This window comes from Micropterus salmoides, unplaced genomic scaffold (genome assembly GCF_014851395.1).
Source record: "Micropterus salmoides isolate LMB-PRFRI ecotype aquatic unplaced genomic scaffold, ASM1485139v1 Ms_hic_scaffold_13, whole genome shotgun sequence".
Lineage (NCBI taxonomy): Eukaryota > Metazoa > Chordata > Actinopteri > Centrarchiformes > Centrarchidae > Micropterus > Micropterus salmoides.
In genome coordinates this window covers 18,135,290-18,154,854 of record NW_024040374.1, presented here as the reverse complement: position 1 = coordinate 18,154,854, position 19,565 = coordinate 18,135,290, and the positions used below count along the sequence as shown (strand labels likewise).

Below are 19,565 nucleotides of genomic sequence, written 5' to 3'. Positions count from 1 at the left end.
CCAGGTGCCAGCCGGGCCTAGGATGCCACAATGAGCTGCAATCTATTCATGATCCCTGGCCATATCTAAAGCTACCTAGAGGGGAAGCTGCATTGAACACAAATCACAAAAATATAAAAGGTAAAAAACTGAATTATTTTTACCTTAACATTACATTGAGATTTGTCAGGCTTGCCTGGTGATAAAATTCACAAACTAGCATGCATTGCTGGTTTGTAGTGGTTAGGTCGCTTATTTTTGTAAATTAAATACATCAAAAGGCTTAAAAAAAAAGTAAAAATAAAAAAAAAAAGGTTACAAATGTTGAAAAATAAGTGATGTTTTTTTCATAGGCAAGATCCACAATACATTTTTCAAATACGGATAACTGATAGTGGAGTTATTTTAAATTATACAATTAATTTATATTTAATGAAACATTAATTCCTAACAGTTGCAAATTATTTTAGATTATAAAAGGAAAATAAATTTAAAGCTCAATGAATTATTAAATATTTTAAGGCATTTCTGTAATAATGTTTTCATTATCAGTGTCCTAACAAATATGACAAAAAGGTAGGGGAAACATATTTTGTTATAAGTATTAAAAAGTAAATAGTAATTAATTTGATCAATGAAAGCATGTTGAATAATTGTTCCAATTCTTTCCTATTTTCACAGGAGAATCACAAATTCATAGTTAAGTCTACTGTAGCTGGATGCACCAACATCCTGAACACAGTTATTAAAAATGTCTGTGGTTAGCTCTCTTCCTCTGTTAGTGTGAACAGGAAAATCATAAAGCACAAGCGGCATGTTGTGGTTGCAAACCGGAAATGTGAGTCATTTGGTGCCATAATACATGAACACAACACTGAGGTCAGCCACTGCTCAACATGCCCTCAATGTGCTCTCAGATTAGAACTAAGATTTGTATTTCTGTTGCATTGCCAGGCCGTTTACTGATCACATAACTGGATGTCTACAAAGACAGTGCAAACAATGACAAATCTGTATCATAGCAGTATGGTTTGTTTGGTGGTTACTGGCTTTACAATTGCCTGCTCTGAGCGGTAATGGAACAAAATATAGCAAACAATCTTCTGTAGTGAAAGGATGCATAACCTTTTGTCCTTCGCCCTTTTAGGCATTAATGACATAATGTATTTGCTTTCACTGTTAATCTTAAAAGCTTTACTTTGAGTCATAAAAACAGGTGCAGTGATTGTTCATTCACTTTGAGATGAAACATGAACAAAGTGTGACATAAAACAGACTGTATCCACCAAAAGACTGTATATAGAAAACAGGTCATCACAAATGTGAAATACTACTTAAAAACTAAATAGAAAATGTTGCTACAGTAAAGCCAGTTCTGCCATTGGACAGATATGATAACACTTGGAAAAGAAGTGAGACAAAGTCAATACCAATACTCCAAACAACAATCACACAGATCTAAAAGGAAAACGTTAGCTAGGTGTTAACACAAGAATGTGTGCACAACAGCCTCTCAATGTAGCATGATAAACCATCCCTTACAATTAGCATGGGAACACATATGCAGTCAAAGAAGGGGTGAGGACAAAAGGGGTCAGAGGTTCCTCAAGGTTCTGTATGAGGGCTGCTTCTGATCAGCGTGACTGTGTGCAGGGTGAATAGCTGGGAAGAGCGACCCTGGGACGGGAGAGGTCAGCGGGACTCAATGATGTGAGATTTAATGTCCACAGATAGAGGACACGGGATGGGAACAGTCTTTGACATCTTAATTAGCTTCAACGTCTTACTCTCATGCTTCTGACAGATGGTTTTGGGATAGATTACAGAGAGTAGAACAGTTTCCACTGCAATTTGCAAGTATTGAAATCATGTAAATCAATCAGCTGTTAACCATGTGCTTTAATTTGTCCTTGGCTTTTAATCATCTTTAAGAAGGTTGTATTGAATCCAAAAATCAGTGAGCGCAACATATAGGCAGCATTTACAGTACACAGTAAAGTTTAAAAAATGTTATTGTGTTTTTATGCTTCTTACAGAGTCATCAGATGCTGACGCGGGCCATCCCTCCCACTGTTGATGACGGACTGGGATGTTGGTCAAGTCTGAAATATTTCTCTTCACCTGCAAACATAAAGGGAAGATAATATTAGTTAGTAGTTATTATAGTATGTGATAGCTCAACTATAAATCTCCACTTAGAATTTTTATATTTTGTCATTACATATATTATAAATTATATTAAGTAATATTAAAACTAGAAGTGGAAAATATTTCCACAACTAATTTAACAGTACATACAATGTAATAAATTTACAGCAGGGGCTACATCAAAGAATCTTCAGCAGCATGGGGACAAAGCAGGATGGAGGCAAAGAATGAAGGAGGAGTTGAGTCAAAAGGAGAGAGGAGAAGAAAAAAAAAAAAAGAGACAGCCAGTGTTATCAGCATTCTTCAGATGCCACAGCTAATGCCCAGCAACAACAGCCCCACGCTCTGAAATGAACAGTATTTCTCTTTTCCCATTCATGCGCGGACGCTGTATCTGCATCACTTAATAACATTCCTTGCTTTTAAACAGTTAGCAGCCAGCAGCGCCTGTCCCACCGAGCGCCGCGTTACACCGTCCAGTGAGTTGTTGGTTTAAAGCCCCAACGCCAGCCTGATGTGCGCCAGCCGAAGGTGATCAAAGCCCCATCGGCGTCTGAGCACTGGCGGCCATGGATTCTAGTGCATTTGTTCAGCAGAATCCTGCCCTTCAGGCCCGCAGGGCTGGACACTGATGCTGAGAAAACTGCCAATTGTGGAGTAAAGATCCCTCCACACATGGGTCAAATCCTGTCTTTGTAAAAAGCACTGAAGAGAGATGGATCCTTGGGCATATGCAGGGCTGCTGATCATGGAGGTGGAAACTTAAAGAACGCTACAAACACAAAGTCAAAGCCAATATCAGCCAAAGCAGGAAAGCAGCTGCAAAACACTGAACTAAAAAGACTGCGGGGGCATAACTTCAACTTCATAATCTAATATTACTACACTTTGCATCTGTATGTGTACTTGTCTGAGAGCACAAACATACGATGGGCTGCTTGCAGAAATTATTATATTTAAATCGGAATTAATCCCTTTATCAAGGCAACAGTAAATATTCGCAAGGAAATTATATTTTATTTGGGCTGGGCCTGGCACAGCAAAGCAATTTGCAGTACAAACAAGTTGAGAAAAAGAAAGAACAATAATAAATGAGTGGCACAGTCCATTCTTTGTCTTTCTATCGTAAAGCCCATACCACAATGCTCGGCGTCGATCCTTATGAAGAGAAGCTATGGCCAGGATAGCAGGCTGGGGTCAAAGCGGGTGGCCAGTGTTATTACAGAGTGTAATATCTATGTTTGACCAGCCAGACTACAGGGATTTGACTGACCGGCTGGCCAGCTGATGAATAGAGGGGAAAAGGGAGCGAAGAAGAGGCATAAACACTAGTAATGAAGAGGCTGCTGTCAGAGGTTAAAGCAGCATCAGAGAAACAACAAACTAACGCCCACCACAGAGAGAATGAAGGTGAGAGGTGGAAGAGGAGGAGAGTGCAGACAGACAGTGAAAGGCACCTGGCAGAGGACAACCTGATCTCAACACGGAAAGAAAACACAGCTACACACCAGGACTGCCCACCTGAAACTATACCACCAAAATCTGCAGGCATTCATTCACACAGGCCTCCTCTGACCGTATGAAAAGTATGGTGCTATTATGAGAATCTGATGCAACCATATCAAAGACAAACAAAGAAGTTATATAGCAAAAATATAGCAAACGAACAACAGGGTTGCCCCTAGCCACTCCAGGTAGCCAAAGTTTTTGTTGCAGCCCTCACTGACAATGCATTGCATGTGTTGGCTACAGCAGCCCCTCACACAGGGAGCAATACTGTCTAATGCTGCCCCCTGTCTGCCACAACAGCCACCTCACTGATAAGTTAGACTGCAACAAATTAAAACATTTGGAATTAATCTGTCACACATTTTACGCAGCAAATTTTATTAATATAATTTCCTGCAAAAATGTGTTTGACATACAACAATGGAGTATTGTTGGAAAGTCATTATATGACACCGGCTGTATAACATAAGAAGCAGAACATGGCAGCAAAAGTATCCATCAACCTGACATGTACACACAGAAGCTAAAATGTAAAGGAAATGTCTTTAAGAGAGCACAACAGGATTTAAATCAAAGTCTTAATGACAAATACAACGCTTGTGTTGAGACGAGGCAGGGATGTACGAGACAGTAATACACAAAATTAGCTAGACTGGCTGTGATGCTGAGCGGCTGGGCAATACGGCAAAATTAATGATCTAATCATTGTAAATGCCAATTGCCTGTAATCCCTGGCTGGAAGCAAATCACAGAAAATGAAAGGTTTCCGTTAAACAGTCACAAGCTTGCTCTCTCTCTCTCTCTCTCTCTCTCTCTCTCTCTCTCACTTAGTCTCCCCTAGGCACCAGATGCCTTTCTTTCATTCCTTTTTCGATCCAACCTTCCTTTTCTCAGTTCTGTAGCCCTGTCTACATTTGTTTCCTATAAGTCTCCCAGCTGCGGTGTAGGGATGGGGCCCAGGCACAGCCCCGGGGGGCAGTAGAGGAGGGAAATCCCCAGGACAACTGGTCTGGTCACGGACAACCCAAAACCAGCAGCCATCCCTATTCTACCCTCTACGTCCCTGGCAAACATTTGCTCTCCAGCTTAGCTCAGAAGCTAGCCAGCAACTTACCCCCACACTCTTGTCTGGTAATGCCAATCAGAGTATACACAGCCCTGTGCTCTAGAGATGGAGAAGAAAGAAGGTAGAGAAGGGACACTGGGAGAGAGAGATGGAGAATGAAGGAATAGAAAGGGAGGGGCAAGGGCAGTTCCCTGAGAGCCACAAGGCAAAGCCAGAGCCTTTGGCAAAGACAAACAAGAAGACAGGACTCTATCCCTATTGATATGCACAAGCAGGGACCATCGGCTAGTCTTCAGCTAAGACAAAAGGGAGAGTGGGGAGAGAAAGGTGCTCTGCAGTGGAGTCCATATGTGTCTGAGTGGACACAGTATAAGCAGAATAGGGAGTCAGGCTGGCTGAATATAGTGTGTTACTTCTTTGTTGCATTCCTCCTTCTTATGATGACAGAAATACACTTGAGTGCATCTTTTAATATTGTTGATGTCTAAAAATCTCACAAGGTAACTCTACTTTCTCACTATGAACATCACAAATTACTGCAAAGCAACTTGACTGAGCTCATCCATAAATACTATTTGACTGCCTCCGCTGACTGTACTTACACCTGTAGCTCTCCTCACTGCCCACTGAACCTTCAGAATAATTCCCTACACAAGGAGTACACATGTACTCACAGGTTTAATGACATTTCCTAACACATCACAATAATAAAAAAAAAGGAAAGATGCCTGTTCCCTGGCTAAAGAGTAAATATATAAAGAGCACGGTCAATATGGGGCAAACAGAGTCCAGATCTATGCAGGTTAAAGTTCTGGGCCTCATTCTCACTGCAGGGGTCCTTGAGATGTCTAAAGACAAGCATGCGTAAGGAAAAGACCGCGACATGGAGGCCTGTTTAAGCCTACATTGTCCCTTCTCTATCCCCCATGGCCTCTTACAGGACCCCCACCAAGCCAACAGTCCTTTGCCTCTTTTCTGTGTCCATGGTTCCCCCCTCCCACACTGCGGGGACCCCTCCCCAGTGTTTGTAATCCCAGCAGAAACACTTAAGGTTCACAGTGGGTGCTCATCAAAACCATCTGCCTGAGAAGAGGGTGAGAGAGAAAGAGAGAGATGATGGAAGGAGGAGAAATGAGGGAAAGAGCGAGGGAAGAGAGGCAGAAAACCAAGGAGGTGAGCTCCCTCCTCCAGTTCAGATGTTGGTTGTACTAATCTGTTCAATTTGCACCCTCATATGCCCTGCTAGTAGCCTGATTATTATTAGTGTAATCTTCACCCGCACTGAGGAGCCAGGCCTGAGCTGCAGTGGCTGCCATGAGCAAGGAACTCATGAGGAACACCATTCCATGCTGTATGGTAAATAATTAGCTGGACGTGAAACATAGAGACTATAAAGAAAAGCAAACTGAAAACTAAATTATGACACAGGAATAAAAACAACAAAAGTTGATATTTCTAATGCCATACATGTTGTGCAAATGATGATTACTTCATTAACATGTGAGGTAAGATCATTAGTGGGACTTCTCATTCCTACCTGATCAGTCTTTCAGGAGCTTATTTCCCCTCACATGTAACAGTAGGCTACCCACAGTGAATAAAATATTATGCCTGCTCAGGTCTCCCTGTGCACGGGGAGTTAGAGCAAGACAGAACAGGGCAGTAATGTGTGTGTGTGTGTGTGTGTGTGTGTGTGTGAAAGAAGGGGAGTGCTGATTTAAACTCACATGGGGCCAAACATTGACACAGACACACACACTTGCTCATCTACATAGGCAAGCATGCAAGCGGACACATATTTCCATGCTCCTCAAGCTTTAATCCATTTGCAGCTGTGATAGTAATAACCAATGGACAGAGGGGTGTACTGTCTTCTCACTGGGTCCAGTTTGAGTTACTATAAATATTTCATAGGCTGCCAAATCTACTGTTTAGTTTCAGATGAAGAAAATGAACGGACTCTGTCTCTTTCCATTGCTCCCGCATGCCTAGATCAAACAATGTTCAGTATTTAAACACCTCCTAGACTGCTGAGAGAGAGAGGGAGAAAGACGCAGCGTAGGAGAGGGGGAGAAAAAGAGGGGGTTGTACCAGACCGCAGCTGTGAGAGTAATTATGTGCTCGGAAATGTGATCATTTGTGATGAATAATGAATCGATGGCTGAGATAGACTAGCAATGTTTGGCCAATGGAATGAAAGCTGTGTTAATGGAAACTAGAATCAGGTACAATAATATTATGTATGTGGGAGTCTGTGGGTGAGTTACTGAGAGCTTTTGTGTGTGTCTGGGTATATAAGTGACTTTCTGATGTCCTGTATGGTCCTGTGTCTGCATGTGCATGCTGGTGTCATACCTCCTGTATGGTTCTGGAGCCGGGGAAGTTGAGACTGTAGTCCCTCTGGGCCTCGCGATGGCTGATGACCAGCAGGAAGTTCTGGTTTAACGACTCTTGGAGAGCACTAAATGAGGAAAGAAAAAACATAAAACACTAAGAAATAGGAATGAACACAGTGAAGGAAATGAAAGATAATATAAATTGATGGAGAAAAGAAAAATATAAACCTGGCGGAATAATTATGCAAGAGGATTAAAAGAAGGGAACACAGAAAAGCAAACATCACAAAGAGCAACTCAGTCAAGTAAAGGGCAAGCTAAAACTTGTCAGCTAGTGGTAGCCCGCTGGTCCTCAGGGAGGTGGATGCCTCCTCTGGGGGTTCGTCGCCCACTTCACCGGTTGTGTCTTAACAAGCCTGGCCAGAGCTGCACTCAGCACAGCAGGCTTCCACAGCTATGTCCACCTGCATAGTAACAGCATGAGTCCATCAATCTGTCTTGTTGCTAACAAACCTGGCAGCTATTATGAAACAACCCCAGGAAAGCCTTCAGCAACTTGCTAACTAAAGATTGCTTAAGAGCAATAGTTTACTATGACATTGCAATGACTTTCAATCTCAAGCCAAAAAGCAAATGATAAAGAGCCATTATTGGGCATCATAATATACTACCTCTTCAGCAGATGCTGCTGGATTACTGTTTACGGCTACTTCACCGTCTCGGTCTATCTGCTGAAACATTACTGTATAGTGATTATAGTCATATCAATTACAAATCCTTTATCAGTCATCATTTACATCAACTACGGGCTACTACTGTAAGCTGTGTCAGAGACCTAAAGATGATTATATGATTGAAGACTATGTATTGTTCCTAAACTATGCTATTATCTCAATCTGTATCAGTTCCAACATGGCAAAATTAATTAGTTGAAATTCATAGTATTACTCTACTACTACTCTAATTTAAACTAATGAAACCAACGTGACAGACCATTCATTTCTCACTTCCAACTGCATGAACTCATCATAACAACATGTTAAATATGACAATATTTCCTCAAAGCACAAACAAAAAGACATATACAAGCTGTTTACAGGTAACCACTACTCTGAGACGTTTACACTCTCACAGTGGATGTCATGTGCTAATTAGATTGTGAGCAGGGATCTGTCCAAGAGGCCCTGAAGGGTCAGACTTTTCTAAACTGGCACCATAGCTCACTCAGTAGCTTATGGCGGTGACACTGTGAACGATGGAAACGCAGACACTTTGTGTGCTTCACGTAGACAGGAGGAGGTGGGGGAATCAACTTTTGGAAGCTTCATTTACAATAAGCTGTGAGGTTAAGTAGCGTTTTGAGCAAACGCTGGGTCTGTGAGGGTGAATATCAATGGGAGGCTTAAGGGCCGAAGCAGGCACTTAGTCAGGGCTCAGAACCCAAGGAGAGGAGGAAGAGTTGAGAGAAGGAGAGAGATGGGGAATTAATATGTAGCGCACACATTAATTATGCAATCACACCCTTAATCTGCGCAGATCTGGACGAGCTTATGTTAACAGAAGCTCAAATTTACTGTAATGACAGCATATTTACATTGACTAAAACTACGAAATCAATATGTAAATGTAATGTTTGTTGTAGCTAACTGGGGAAGATTGGAAATGTGTGGAGTGGAAAGGATGGATGCATATGTAATAGGGCTGAGCAGGATGAGAGAGGTGTGTGCATGTGTGTGGGAAAGAGAGTGAGACAGAGGGAGAGTAGAAATGGAAGGGGTAGGGACACATAAATAAGGATCTTGCTAATATCATGATTATGTTTGGACACACTCCCGAGCTACTGCTGGCAGGCAGCTAGACTCCTAAATAGACAGAGATAGAGGGTAAACTGTGTGGAAGTGTTACTCTGTCCTTCCAAGCAAAGAAGGAACATCTTATCAGTCATTTTATGGCAGATCGACGAGCCATTTGGGATGTGTGTGTGAGTGGAGTTCTGTTCAAGATTTACTTTGAAAAATCGTCTCACTTAATGTACTCTATAGTACAAATATAGCTACTCAAAATATCAAACGCATTCAGAGGGGAGAAAAAAAATGCCATTCATAATGAGTCATTTCCCATCTGTCTTAGGAGGCCTTCTGGTTCATATAAAAACAAAACACCCATGTTTCAAGTCTAATATCCCTGTGGCTCGACTGCTTTCACCACTGATGTTTTCAAAGCTGCCGTCTTCTGATAGAAGCAGGCCCCTCAAGCAGTACGGGGTTGAAATGTGGATGTCTCAGTGTTTGCTTCTGCCTTCAGAGGTCTCTTTCTCACTCAACACACACACACTTGTGACATCGAGGTCGGCCTGCAACATCTCTAGAGGTACTTGACATGGCATAAGGGTGCCGGGAGGAAAATGTCATTTAACTTTATGGACAGAGAAAATGGAGCGTTTTGCAGGGTAGAAGAGCAGGCTAAACAGATTGGTTTCATTCTGAGGTAAGCCCATCGCCTAAGCTGCAAGTCCCCGCGGCACAGAGCAGACTCTAGACCTTATTAAACTACCACTGCCAGACACACACACACGCGCGCGCGCACGCACACAAACGCACAATGTGACATGTGCCTACAAAACACCCATATACCCGTACACACACGCATATTCTCACACACTAACACATACTCCCAGCCATCATGTGTGTTTCAACTGCTTAGAGACACACAAACGCATAAAAACACACCAACCAGATAGAGTACATGCCTACTGACCATGTTACCTCTAACACATACAGAGGAGGTCATGAAGTACACACAAGGTCTTCTTACCTCCTCCATATTTTGCATCCACAACAAAGCAAGAGGATGCGAAACCGTTCAGGCCCTGCTCTGTGTTGGTCTGCCATCTTGTCCCAAAGTTAATCAGCATGCTAACTGTTGGATACGTCCTATCAGGGCTGCTTTAGCTAACCAGCTAGCTAGGTTCCTAAAGCATCTGTGAATCTGCTACAGGATAGCTGATGCACAGACAAAGAGGGAGAAGTTGGGGCAGGAAGCCGCAATAAAAACACACAAAACCTAATCAATCATTTTTGCAATTTCAAATGTCTTGGAGAGCTCACATTAAATAACCTTTCCTTGGCAAACATGCTTCCTGAGAGCTGAGCGGAGAATAAACGAGGAAGGAAACAGGCTCCATTGAAATATTCATCAAGCCTTCATCATTTATGCAAAAGATTAGCTCCTCCTCAACACCCTCTTGTATTCAAAGGCAGTCATCCACATGGCCACAGAGAAAAACCTTCTTCAGACCGATCTTTAACATTGCAGTACTAACTGCACATCACATCGCTAACTAAATAACTACCTGAGATGGATTGGTGCTCAAAGGAAAATCTCCCAAAGCCTCAAGATTCATTTCTAATCGAAAAAGACAACTAAGAGGAGTTTACTCAGCAGGATCATAATGACAGTGCAGCACTATTTAATCAGTTGGTTTGGTTTAGGTGTGTGCGCTGCAGGAGCCAAGCTCTACAAAGTAATTGCCAGGGATATTACCATTTATAGGACATTTGCATTTTTACTCAGCAACAATTTGAAGCAAATAAACATTGTGAAATTAAAATTGGATGGACAACTGACTTTTCAGACTACAACCACAAACTAGAAAATACAGTTTAGGAGACAGTTTTAGTTTCATTAACCTCATTCAAACCATATTATTAAAGATATTTTAAGAGAGAATACTGGTTAAGTTCTTGGACAATAGCATTAGTGGCCACAACATAACTTTTACTGAAAGTAATAATATTAATAATAAATACCTTTAAGATATTTTTTTTTGGTTTCATAACAAAATAATAAACACTTAATTACCTACAGTGGCATTTCACTATTACATACTAGGGCTGCAACTAACCATTATTTTCCATGTCGATTATTTTTTAATAAATAGACTAGTTGTTTGGTATATAAAATCAGGTCAGAAACTGTTGAAAAATGTAGATCAGAGTTTTCCAAACCCCGAGATGACATCCTCAAATGTCCTGTTTTGTCCACAACCCAAAGATATTTTGTTTACTGTCGTAGAGTAGTAAAGAAACCAGAACATAATCAGCAGGAATTTCTTAAAGAATAACAGATTATCAAAATAGTTGGCTTATTAACAAATCGATTAATCACTACAGTTCTACTATATCACAAACCAGAATGGACAAATGTGTTTCTGTATAACCTGTGCACAGAAGAGCATGCACAGTAAGACTGTCATACTGCAACTTAATGCCTCCATGAGTTATGATCATGTTCTAACACTAGGAGTGACCAAAGATGGAAAGTAATGTTTATTTAGTGTAGTTTAAATGTATTGACATTATTTATTTATTTAAATCAGCTCTACATTTCTGGTTGGATAACACAACCCAAATAACAAATGATGCTTACCAGCATTCACACCAATAATAGAGCTTTCTGATGGTGAGTGAATAAATGTTTTCATGCAGGCAAGCTGTATTTTAGTGTGTCTTGTGTCACCACCTTAGAAATTAAATGAGAGCCAAACCTTAATTATGGGAACCACTGTGACAACTGAGCAGCTGTTTTCCAGTGGTGCTGTCACCATTTTGGGTACAGAAGAATAACAATGATGATGATATGCAAGACCTTATATTTGAATGCCAACAACCACTAACCTTATATAGATATTTTACAGTAAATGAGTGAATCATGGTTATCAAATCATAATCACGTGTTGTAAAGGGAAGTGAAAAGGTAGGTTTTATTAAGGCTTTTGGAAATACAGTGAGGAAAATAAGTATTTGAAAACCCTGCTATTTTGCAAGTTCTCCCACTTAGAAATCATGGAGGGGTCTGAAATTGTCATCGTAGGTGCATGTCCACTGTGAGAGACATAATCTAAAAAAAAAATCCAGAAATCACAATGTATGATTTTTTAACTATTTATTTGTATGATACAGCTGCAAATAAGTATTTGAACACCTGTCTATCAGCTAGAATTCTGACTCTCAAAGACTGACTGTTAGTCTGCCTTCAAAATGTCCACCTCCACTGCATTTATTATCCTAAATTAGATGCACCTGTTTGAGGTTGATAGCTGCATAAAGACACCTGTCCACCCCATACAATCAGTAAGAATCCAACTACTAACATGGCCAAGACCAAAGAGCTGTCCAAAGCTACGGGGAAATTGCCAAGCTGCTTGGTGAAAAAAGGTCCACTGTTGGAGCTATCATTAGAAAATGGAAGAAGCTAAACATGACTGTCAGTCTCCCTCGGACCGGGGCTCCATGCAAGATCTCACCTCGTGGGGTCTCAATGATCCTATGAAAGGTGAGAAATCAGCCCAGAACTACACGGGAGGAGCCGGTCAATGACCTGAAAAGAGCTGGGACCACCGTTTCCAAGGTTACTGTCGGTAATACACTAAGACGTCATGGTTTGAAATCATGCGTGGCACGGAAGGTTCCCCTGCTTAAACCAGCACATGTCAAGGCCCGTCTTCAGTTTGCCAATGACCATTTGGATGATCCAGAGGAGTCATGGGAGAAAGTCATGTGGTCAGATGAGACCAAAATAGAACTTTTTGGTCATAATTCCACTAACCGTGTTTGGAGGAAGAAGAATGATGAGTACCATCCCAAGAACACCATCCCTACTGTGAAGCATGGGGGTGGCAGCATCATGCTTTGGGGGTGTTTTTCTGCACATGGGACAGGGCGACTGCACTGTATTAAGGAGAGGATGACCGGGGCCATGTATTGCGAGATTTTGGGGAACAACCTCCTTCCCTCAGTTAGAGCATTGAAGATGGGTCGAGGCCGGGTCTTCCAACATGACAATGACCCGAAGCACACAGCCAGGATAACCAAGGAGTGGCTCTGTAAGAAGCATATCAAGGTTCTGGCGTGGCCTAGCCAGTCTCCAGACCTAAACCCAACAGAGAATCTTTGGAGGGAGCTCAAACTCCGTGTTTCTCAGCGACAGCCCAGAAACCTGACTGATCTAGAGAAGATCTGTGTGGAGGAGTGGGCCAAAATCCCTCCTGCAGTGTGTGCAAACCTGGTGAAAAACTACAGGAAACGTTTGACCTCTGTAATTGCAAACAACAATTGATTTCTGCATTTTTTTTTTTAGATTATGTCTCTCACAGTGGACATGCACCTACAATGACAATTTCAGACCCCTCCATGATTTCTAAGTGGGAGAACTTGCAAAATAGCAGGGTTTTCAAATACTTATTTTCCTCACTGTATGTCTTCAATTGTACAGTAAAGTACAGACTTTAAGTTTTTCATATATTAGGAGCTGTGCCAATAAAATAACAAAAAAGCAATAATTGATTTCATTTCTTGCAAAAAAAGAGACAACAGATTGAGACCATGTGTGTAACAGACTGTGCTTTGAGCAATACTGAGAGTTGGAAAATACTTAATATAACTATAATATGTTAATGTAAGTTGCTAAAGTACTTTGAAATAACAGTTTTTAGGAAGAAACATACATCTGTAATTAATAATTGGGGCTGTAATATTAAGGACGATCGTTTGGTTCATCAATAATTTTGTATTCAAATCATTGTTTGAGTTGGTATGCAGTTGATAATGCGTGCCTCCCTATCTGCAAACTTTAGGTTGAGGCCTTTACTGGCACTGAGCTCTGTCTTCTGCAACAAATTTGCACACACTGCACATAAATTGCACGTACTGTGGATTTACGGTGTGACCACAGTTTATTTTTACTGCAAGCTAACAGCTTGTCTGGTCCCACTACAGGGGGCCACTCCCTTCTCTACTCTGTGATCTGTCACCTATCCTCTCCCAGTGAGAAAGCAGGGTCAACACACACACACACTCGCGCATGTGCATACACACAGAAGCTTATCTACTCCATTCAGCCCCAACTGTCCCCCACCAAAATAGCTGACACAGAATAATGAGCTCCTCACACCCAAAATGATATCGATAACACTTAGAGAAATGGCAACGGTGCTGCTAAAAAGACACGGCAGTTGGTGGGGGAGTGGGAAGACGAGGAGAGAGCAAGGGAGGGAAGACTGGGGAGATGAGGGCCATTAGCTGCCAACACAATATAACTACCACTTAGCCTAACTAGCAGGCAATGCGGCAAACTGCCAAATGACTTCTTTTACAAGTGTTCTGGTGACATGTGGATGCTTGCTTGGCTGCTAACATGAGTAAATGTGGGGTACAGTTTTAATTATGAATCCACTGTCAACAAACAAACCAGGGCCATTATATGTGAGGCTATAAACAACTCTGGCTAATAAAGGCAATGTAACTCAGAGGAGTACTACTGAATATGGTCAAAAGATTTGTTATAATGATCCTATCGACTTTTCGTTTTGATAACATGGGCAATTTCATTAAACTTAAACAATTCAGAGAGAAACAGTAAAGCTGGCAATATCAGAATGGTATACCAAAAGGTTGTATCAAAATGTTTTCATTCAGAATTTCAAATAAGAGGACCACATAGATGCTTTAAAAAATCAAGGTTAACAACATCTCTCAAAAGACTCATCAACTAACAGTACATAATTCAACAACGTGTGCTTGTGTATAATCCTCACTTTGATTATTAGTCCCTTAACGGTGAGCAACATCAGCTTCTAAAAATATGAGCCTTCCTTTTAATAATCACTGAACGTCCTCATCTCCCTCATTTGGCCTAGAAGTCTCTGCAATCCACACAGCAAACGCACACACAGACACATGGCGAACTCAAGCCCTCCAACCATATACTGCAAGAACCCCCCCACACACACACACACACACACACACACACACACACACAAAATAAACATGTCTACACACAATACCCTATATGCAGATCCTGTATGTACCCAAACAATTTTTACATGTCCACTGCTCTTATCCTCAAATTAAAAATAAGAATGGTCTTGGTCACCCTAGAATAGTCAGGAGAAATAATACTTTTGACACCAAAGAAAGAAGAAAAGGACAATCGCATGTTCAGCTGCCAGCTGTGATTTATGACTGCTTTGACGTAACACTGAGTAGCCTGACATTTCAGAAGGAAAGGTTGCTAATACTGCCACTGATTCACGGAAATGAACAGAACAACCTCTGGATGGAAAACTTCGGCTTAATAAAGCTCTCACATCACATCTCTGTTGTCGCTGTGTATTATCGCTAATGTGACGGACCGGTGTGTTTTGAAGAGAAAAATAAGGAATAAATAATAGATATGAAGTGGGTATACCATTTACACAGTCCATGAATAGTGTGATGCAAAACAGCCTTCAGCAAGCAACAATGTCAGGTTCAAAGAAACAAAGATGGGAGAGAAGATTATTATTTGCACAACACAGAGCGATTGCGGCGGTAGATGTTCCTTGCAAAATGTCAAAATGAATGTGAGAAATGAATGTGTACTGGCAGGTCAAATGTCTCCTAATATAGCAACGAAAATGGCATTTGCTAGCTGGATTCTGGAGGCATGTTCTCCATAACCGGACGTAGACCGCCACCTGGTGTTTTTTATTAGGTACAACACTCACGCCATTACCAGTAGTATTTCATGGCGTAGGTGTACCAGGATGGGAAGAGGAGAAGGATTTAATATGAGATTAAAAGGAAGAGCAAGAGAGGGCTGAGTGCTGGGCTTAATACCTGTTTTTGCTGGTGCTGGCAGTAGGTGCGATGTCTGGGGTCAGGACATATAGGCTGTTGTTCTTGGGCAGGTGTAAACTTCTCAGCACCGTCTGATTACACACACACACACACACACACACACACACACACACACACACACACACACACACACACACACACACACACACACACACACACACACACACACACACACACACACACACACACACAGATAGTTTCTCACAAGGACATAAATATAGCTGTGGAGATGATGATTAAGGGAATAAATCTGTGCTCACTACATCTGAACGTAAACTTGTCCAGCTCTAAAAACTTATATGAATATTTTGAGGGAAGTCTGTTACTCTGCATTACTTAGTTAGACCTGGAAATCATTTACTGATTGTTGGGTAAGCAACGGACCTGTTTCCACTTGGCCACAGGTGCTGAATTTAAACACATTCATGGTTTTATAGACAGAATAACAGTGTTAAAACAAAGTCATGTATGCTGTGTGCTAATGCTACAAACATGTGATCTGTATCTGGAAGAATGGAAATAAACAGTATTTATTTGGATTAAGACACCGAACATCAAAGTCAAAACAAAACAAAGAAAATATAAAACAGGTTTAGCTCATAACACCAGTGCTGTTTTTCTTTTCCTGGCACTCCTTTGTGGGTTTTCAACTTGCATGATTGTGATAAACATTTATAAGGTCTATTAACTCACACTATCAGAAACATCTCCACTCTTCCATCCCTTCAGCTGCATTTTGGACACTGGAACAGCAAGCTCTGTCTCGAGGATTTGTTTGATTTCTCCTGTAAATTAGATTTATTCAGACCAATATAAAGGATATATATTATGCACAAAAAAGGTAGTGTGATGTGTTAAGTCTGATGAACACTATGTATGTCAGTGTGTTTGGTGCTCACCGACTGTGCTGCCTTCCTCCAGTACCAGCTCTACGGAGCGCTGCCGGTACTCAACCCTGAAGTTGAGCATGCGGGGCTGACGCTCAACAATGTGACGGGAGGAGGAGTTGCTGGGACAAGAAGCTGAAGCCAAGGACGATGGAGGAGAGGAGGACGAAGATGAAGAGGAGGGGATAGGAACTGCACCTCCTGCTGCTGCATCGGCTGCTTCTGATTGGCTAGGAGGTCCGTACATGCTCGCCTGGCTCGGCTCACTGGAAAAGTTGCTGTACAGAGGTGACAAGGGTACTGATGTTGTGGAAGTGGACACAAGAAATAGCCAAAACATAACAGGTGGTAACAAAACACAATTATCTGTAGATTTAACCTAGATATAACTGTAGATGTAACCTGCCCGTAACCTGACAAGAACCAACAGAGGTTACTGCAAGACAGGAAAATATACCAACAACAAATGGTTTTCCCTCCATCTTCCGTTACAATATCAGCTTATTCTCTTTATGCTTTCCTCTTTGCTGTTTGTTCAGTGTTTGACCCATGTTTCACACAAAACAGTAAATTATGTCTTTTTTTCTTTTGACCATGAACAAAGTGTGCCCTTTGTTCCTTGAAATGTAAGCAGCAACTGTCTTGCAAGAACAGAGTGCCAAGCTCAGGCTTTTTAACAAAGGCTGTATTTTATTTGGCCCACCAGGCCACTGTCCTGAGGTTGGTGGTCAACAGCCACAAAACCTCCGCAAACAGGCTCGGCGGGAAGGGTGGGAAATTTACCCGACCAAACGGTGTCACATTATAACTGCCTCCTCTACCAGCCTCTTTTTTAACAAACCAAATTTAGCAACTAACCCATTACTTGAAACTCCAAATCTTTCCTAAAATTAAGTTAAACAGTTAGAATAGCTCCTGAAACTAAAAAAGAATGTAAGCCAATAATTAATAATAACATGCCTCAGTCAATATTGACATTCTGTGTGAGCATTTCAGAAAAAATATAAAATAGACTTATGTTTCACGGGTGGGTGGATCACACAGACATGAAGTTGTCTGACTGAATTCCTGCAGTTAATCCCACTTTGTGACGAAAAAACATCTGAAACCTATCTGAATGGTCAAAATGACACAGCTGGCAAAATACAGGTTGTGAAGAAGGAAGGAATGAGTCCATGTAAATACATGGACATTTAATGGGCATGGCAGTATTTGCAGAAGAAAAAATGTAACTGCCGCTAAGCTGAACCATACTGACAAACTACCATCATCTTAAAAATGCATTGTGTGTAGATAGGGAGATAGGGAGATAGAGATGATATATGAATGACATAGATGAAGTGGCAAGAGATGTTACTCTAAAAAGGAGTAGGCTTCTTACAATTCTTGAAAGTATCTGAGAAAAAAAAAAAACAATCCTGGGTGCACTTTCACTTAAACTTGGCACAGTAACACTGAAGGCCGTTAAATTGTCCGTTGTTGCTGTTTGGGTGTAGCTCCATGCTGCCCTACATCTAGATGGCACTGTTCTCCTGTGAAGTCCAAGAGGTGTCCCAAAGCAGACACAAGTGCAGACCCCTTCACCCACAGACAAACCGTCAGACCAGTGGCTGAGTTCAACAGAGGAAATCATTTTTGATCCCCTGAGGAATTTTGGTTACTGATCAATAAGGCAAGCTCCTTGTAATTCCCAACCTACTTTCTAAAGAGGACACAAGGAAGCACAGAAATGTATTTTAAACCGGAGCGTTGGCGTAGCCTCCAACTGGCTCTGGCTCAGGTCACGTCATCAGAGTCTGTTTACTGGGCAACACCAGCCTACTCATACCAGTGCCAGCCACTTAGGAAATGTGTTGGCTGCTGGTCACGCTGCCAGCCAGCCTCCATTCATAGCAATGTGTGCCCTTGAGAAAGACCAGCAATATTCTCATGGCCCAAGGGCCTGACCCACACTAGAATACATGCATGCATGCGCACACATGCACACAAGTGTGTACACAAAATAAAACGGTTTAACAGAACACCTCCAGTTTGAGTGGGTTCAGATCAGCTCAGTGCATTCATGAGTGTAAACTAACCGTTGAAGGAAAGTGAAGGGCTCAAAGCCTCTTAAAGAAACCTTTTCTATTCAGAAACTGTGTACAACTCCACTCTTGGCAGAAAGTTTCCTTTGCAGTTGCAGTGTCTTTTATATTATCCCCCTATGAAACAGCAGAATCAAAACCACAGAAGGAGCAATAACCCCCAGCTCTGTAGCATCTAAGTGTATATTATCCACTAAACAACGCTTATTTTAAGATTTAACATCTAAATATTCTTTCATTGTGGAAGCAGGTGCTACAGATGTATTCTCGTCGGTTCTGCACTACTCAAGTGGTGTAGTGCAACCTATCCTTGCTGTAATTATGGTAAATGCATAAAGACAGACACTGAAGCTGCCAGTTCACATGGCCTGGTCATGACTGACGTGAGGAGTTCAATGTCCTGCTAATACACTCAGGCTTCGGTTTCACATTTCCTGTATTGCTTTGAAAAGGTGCTCCATCTGCTGATCTGCACTGTACATGCACACTAGTGACATACCGTATATCTCCCCTCCCATACAAACTATTTATATATCCTTGGCATTGTCTCATACTTTTGTTATTCACATGATCATTCTAGTTTGACAACAGTGAGAACAACATGCAATATGGATAGATATGCCTGATCTCAGGTAGCATACACGTTCAGTGTTGTAAGGTCAAGTGATTCATTTTCTCTGATTTACAGTAAATGTGTGGCAACACAGCTATTACCTTTGTAGGATCCCATTCTCCTGTGGTATCACTCCATTGATGGCGGCCTGTAATGAAAGTGGAAGTAAATTATACAACAGCATATTTTACCATTTTTGTGCTTTGTTGTTACTGTGCTGTATCAACGGGCAACTGTTTGCCACTGAAAATAGTTGCCTCTGGGA

The 19,565-nt window shown here is 41.5% G+C and overlaps 1 protein-coding gene across 1 annotated transcript in view; it reads right to left on the bottom strand.

The window, feature by feature from the left end:
• The window catches only part of faf1 (Fas (TNFRSF6) associated factor 1), a 63,344-nt gene that overhangs the window by 38,036 nt on the left and 5,743 nt on the right, over nucleotides 1–19,565 (bottom strand). The window contains exons 3-8 of the mRNA XM_038715934.1: nucleotides 19,402–19,448; nucleotides 16,616–16,881; nucleotides 16,410–16,501; nucleotides 15,696–15,787; nucleotides 7,058–7,163; nucleotides 2,014–2,100 (exon numbers count right to left, since the gene is read on the bottom strand). Of these exons, the coding sequence (XP_038571862.1) occupies nucleotides 2,014–2,100; nucleotides 7,058–7,163; nucleotides 15,696–15,787; nucleotides 16,410–16,501; nucleotides 16,616–16,881; nucleotides 19,402–19,448 (690 nt within the window). The remainder of the gene's footprint in view (nucleotides 1–2,013; nucleotides 2,101–7,057; nucleotides 7,164–15,695; nucleotides 15,788–16,409; nucleotides 16,502–16,615; nucleotides 16,882–19,401; nucleotides 19,449–19,565) is intronic.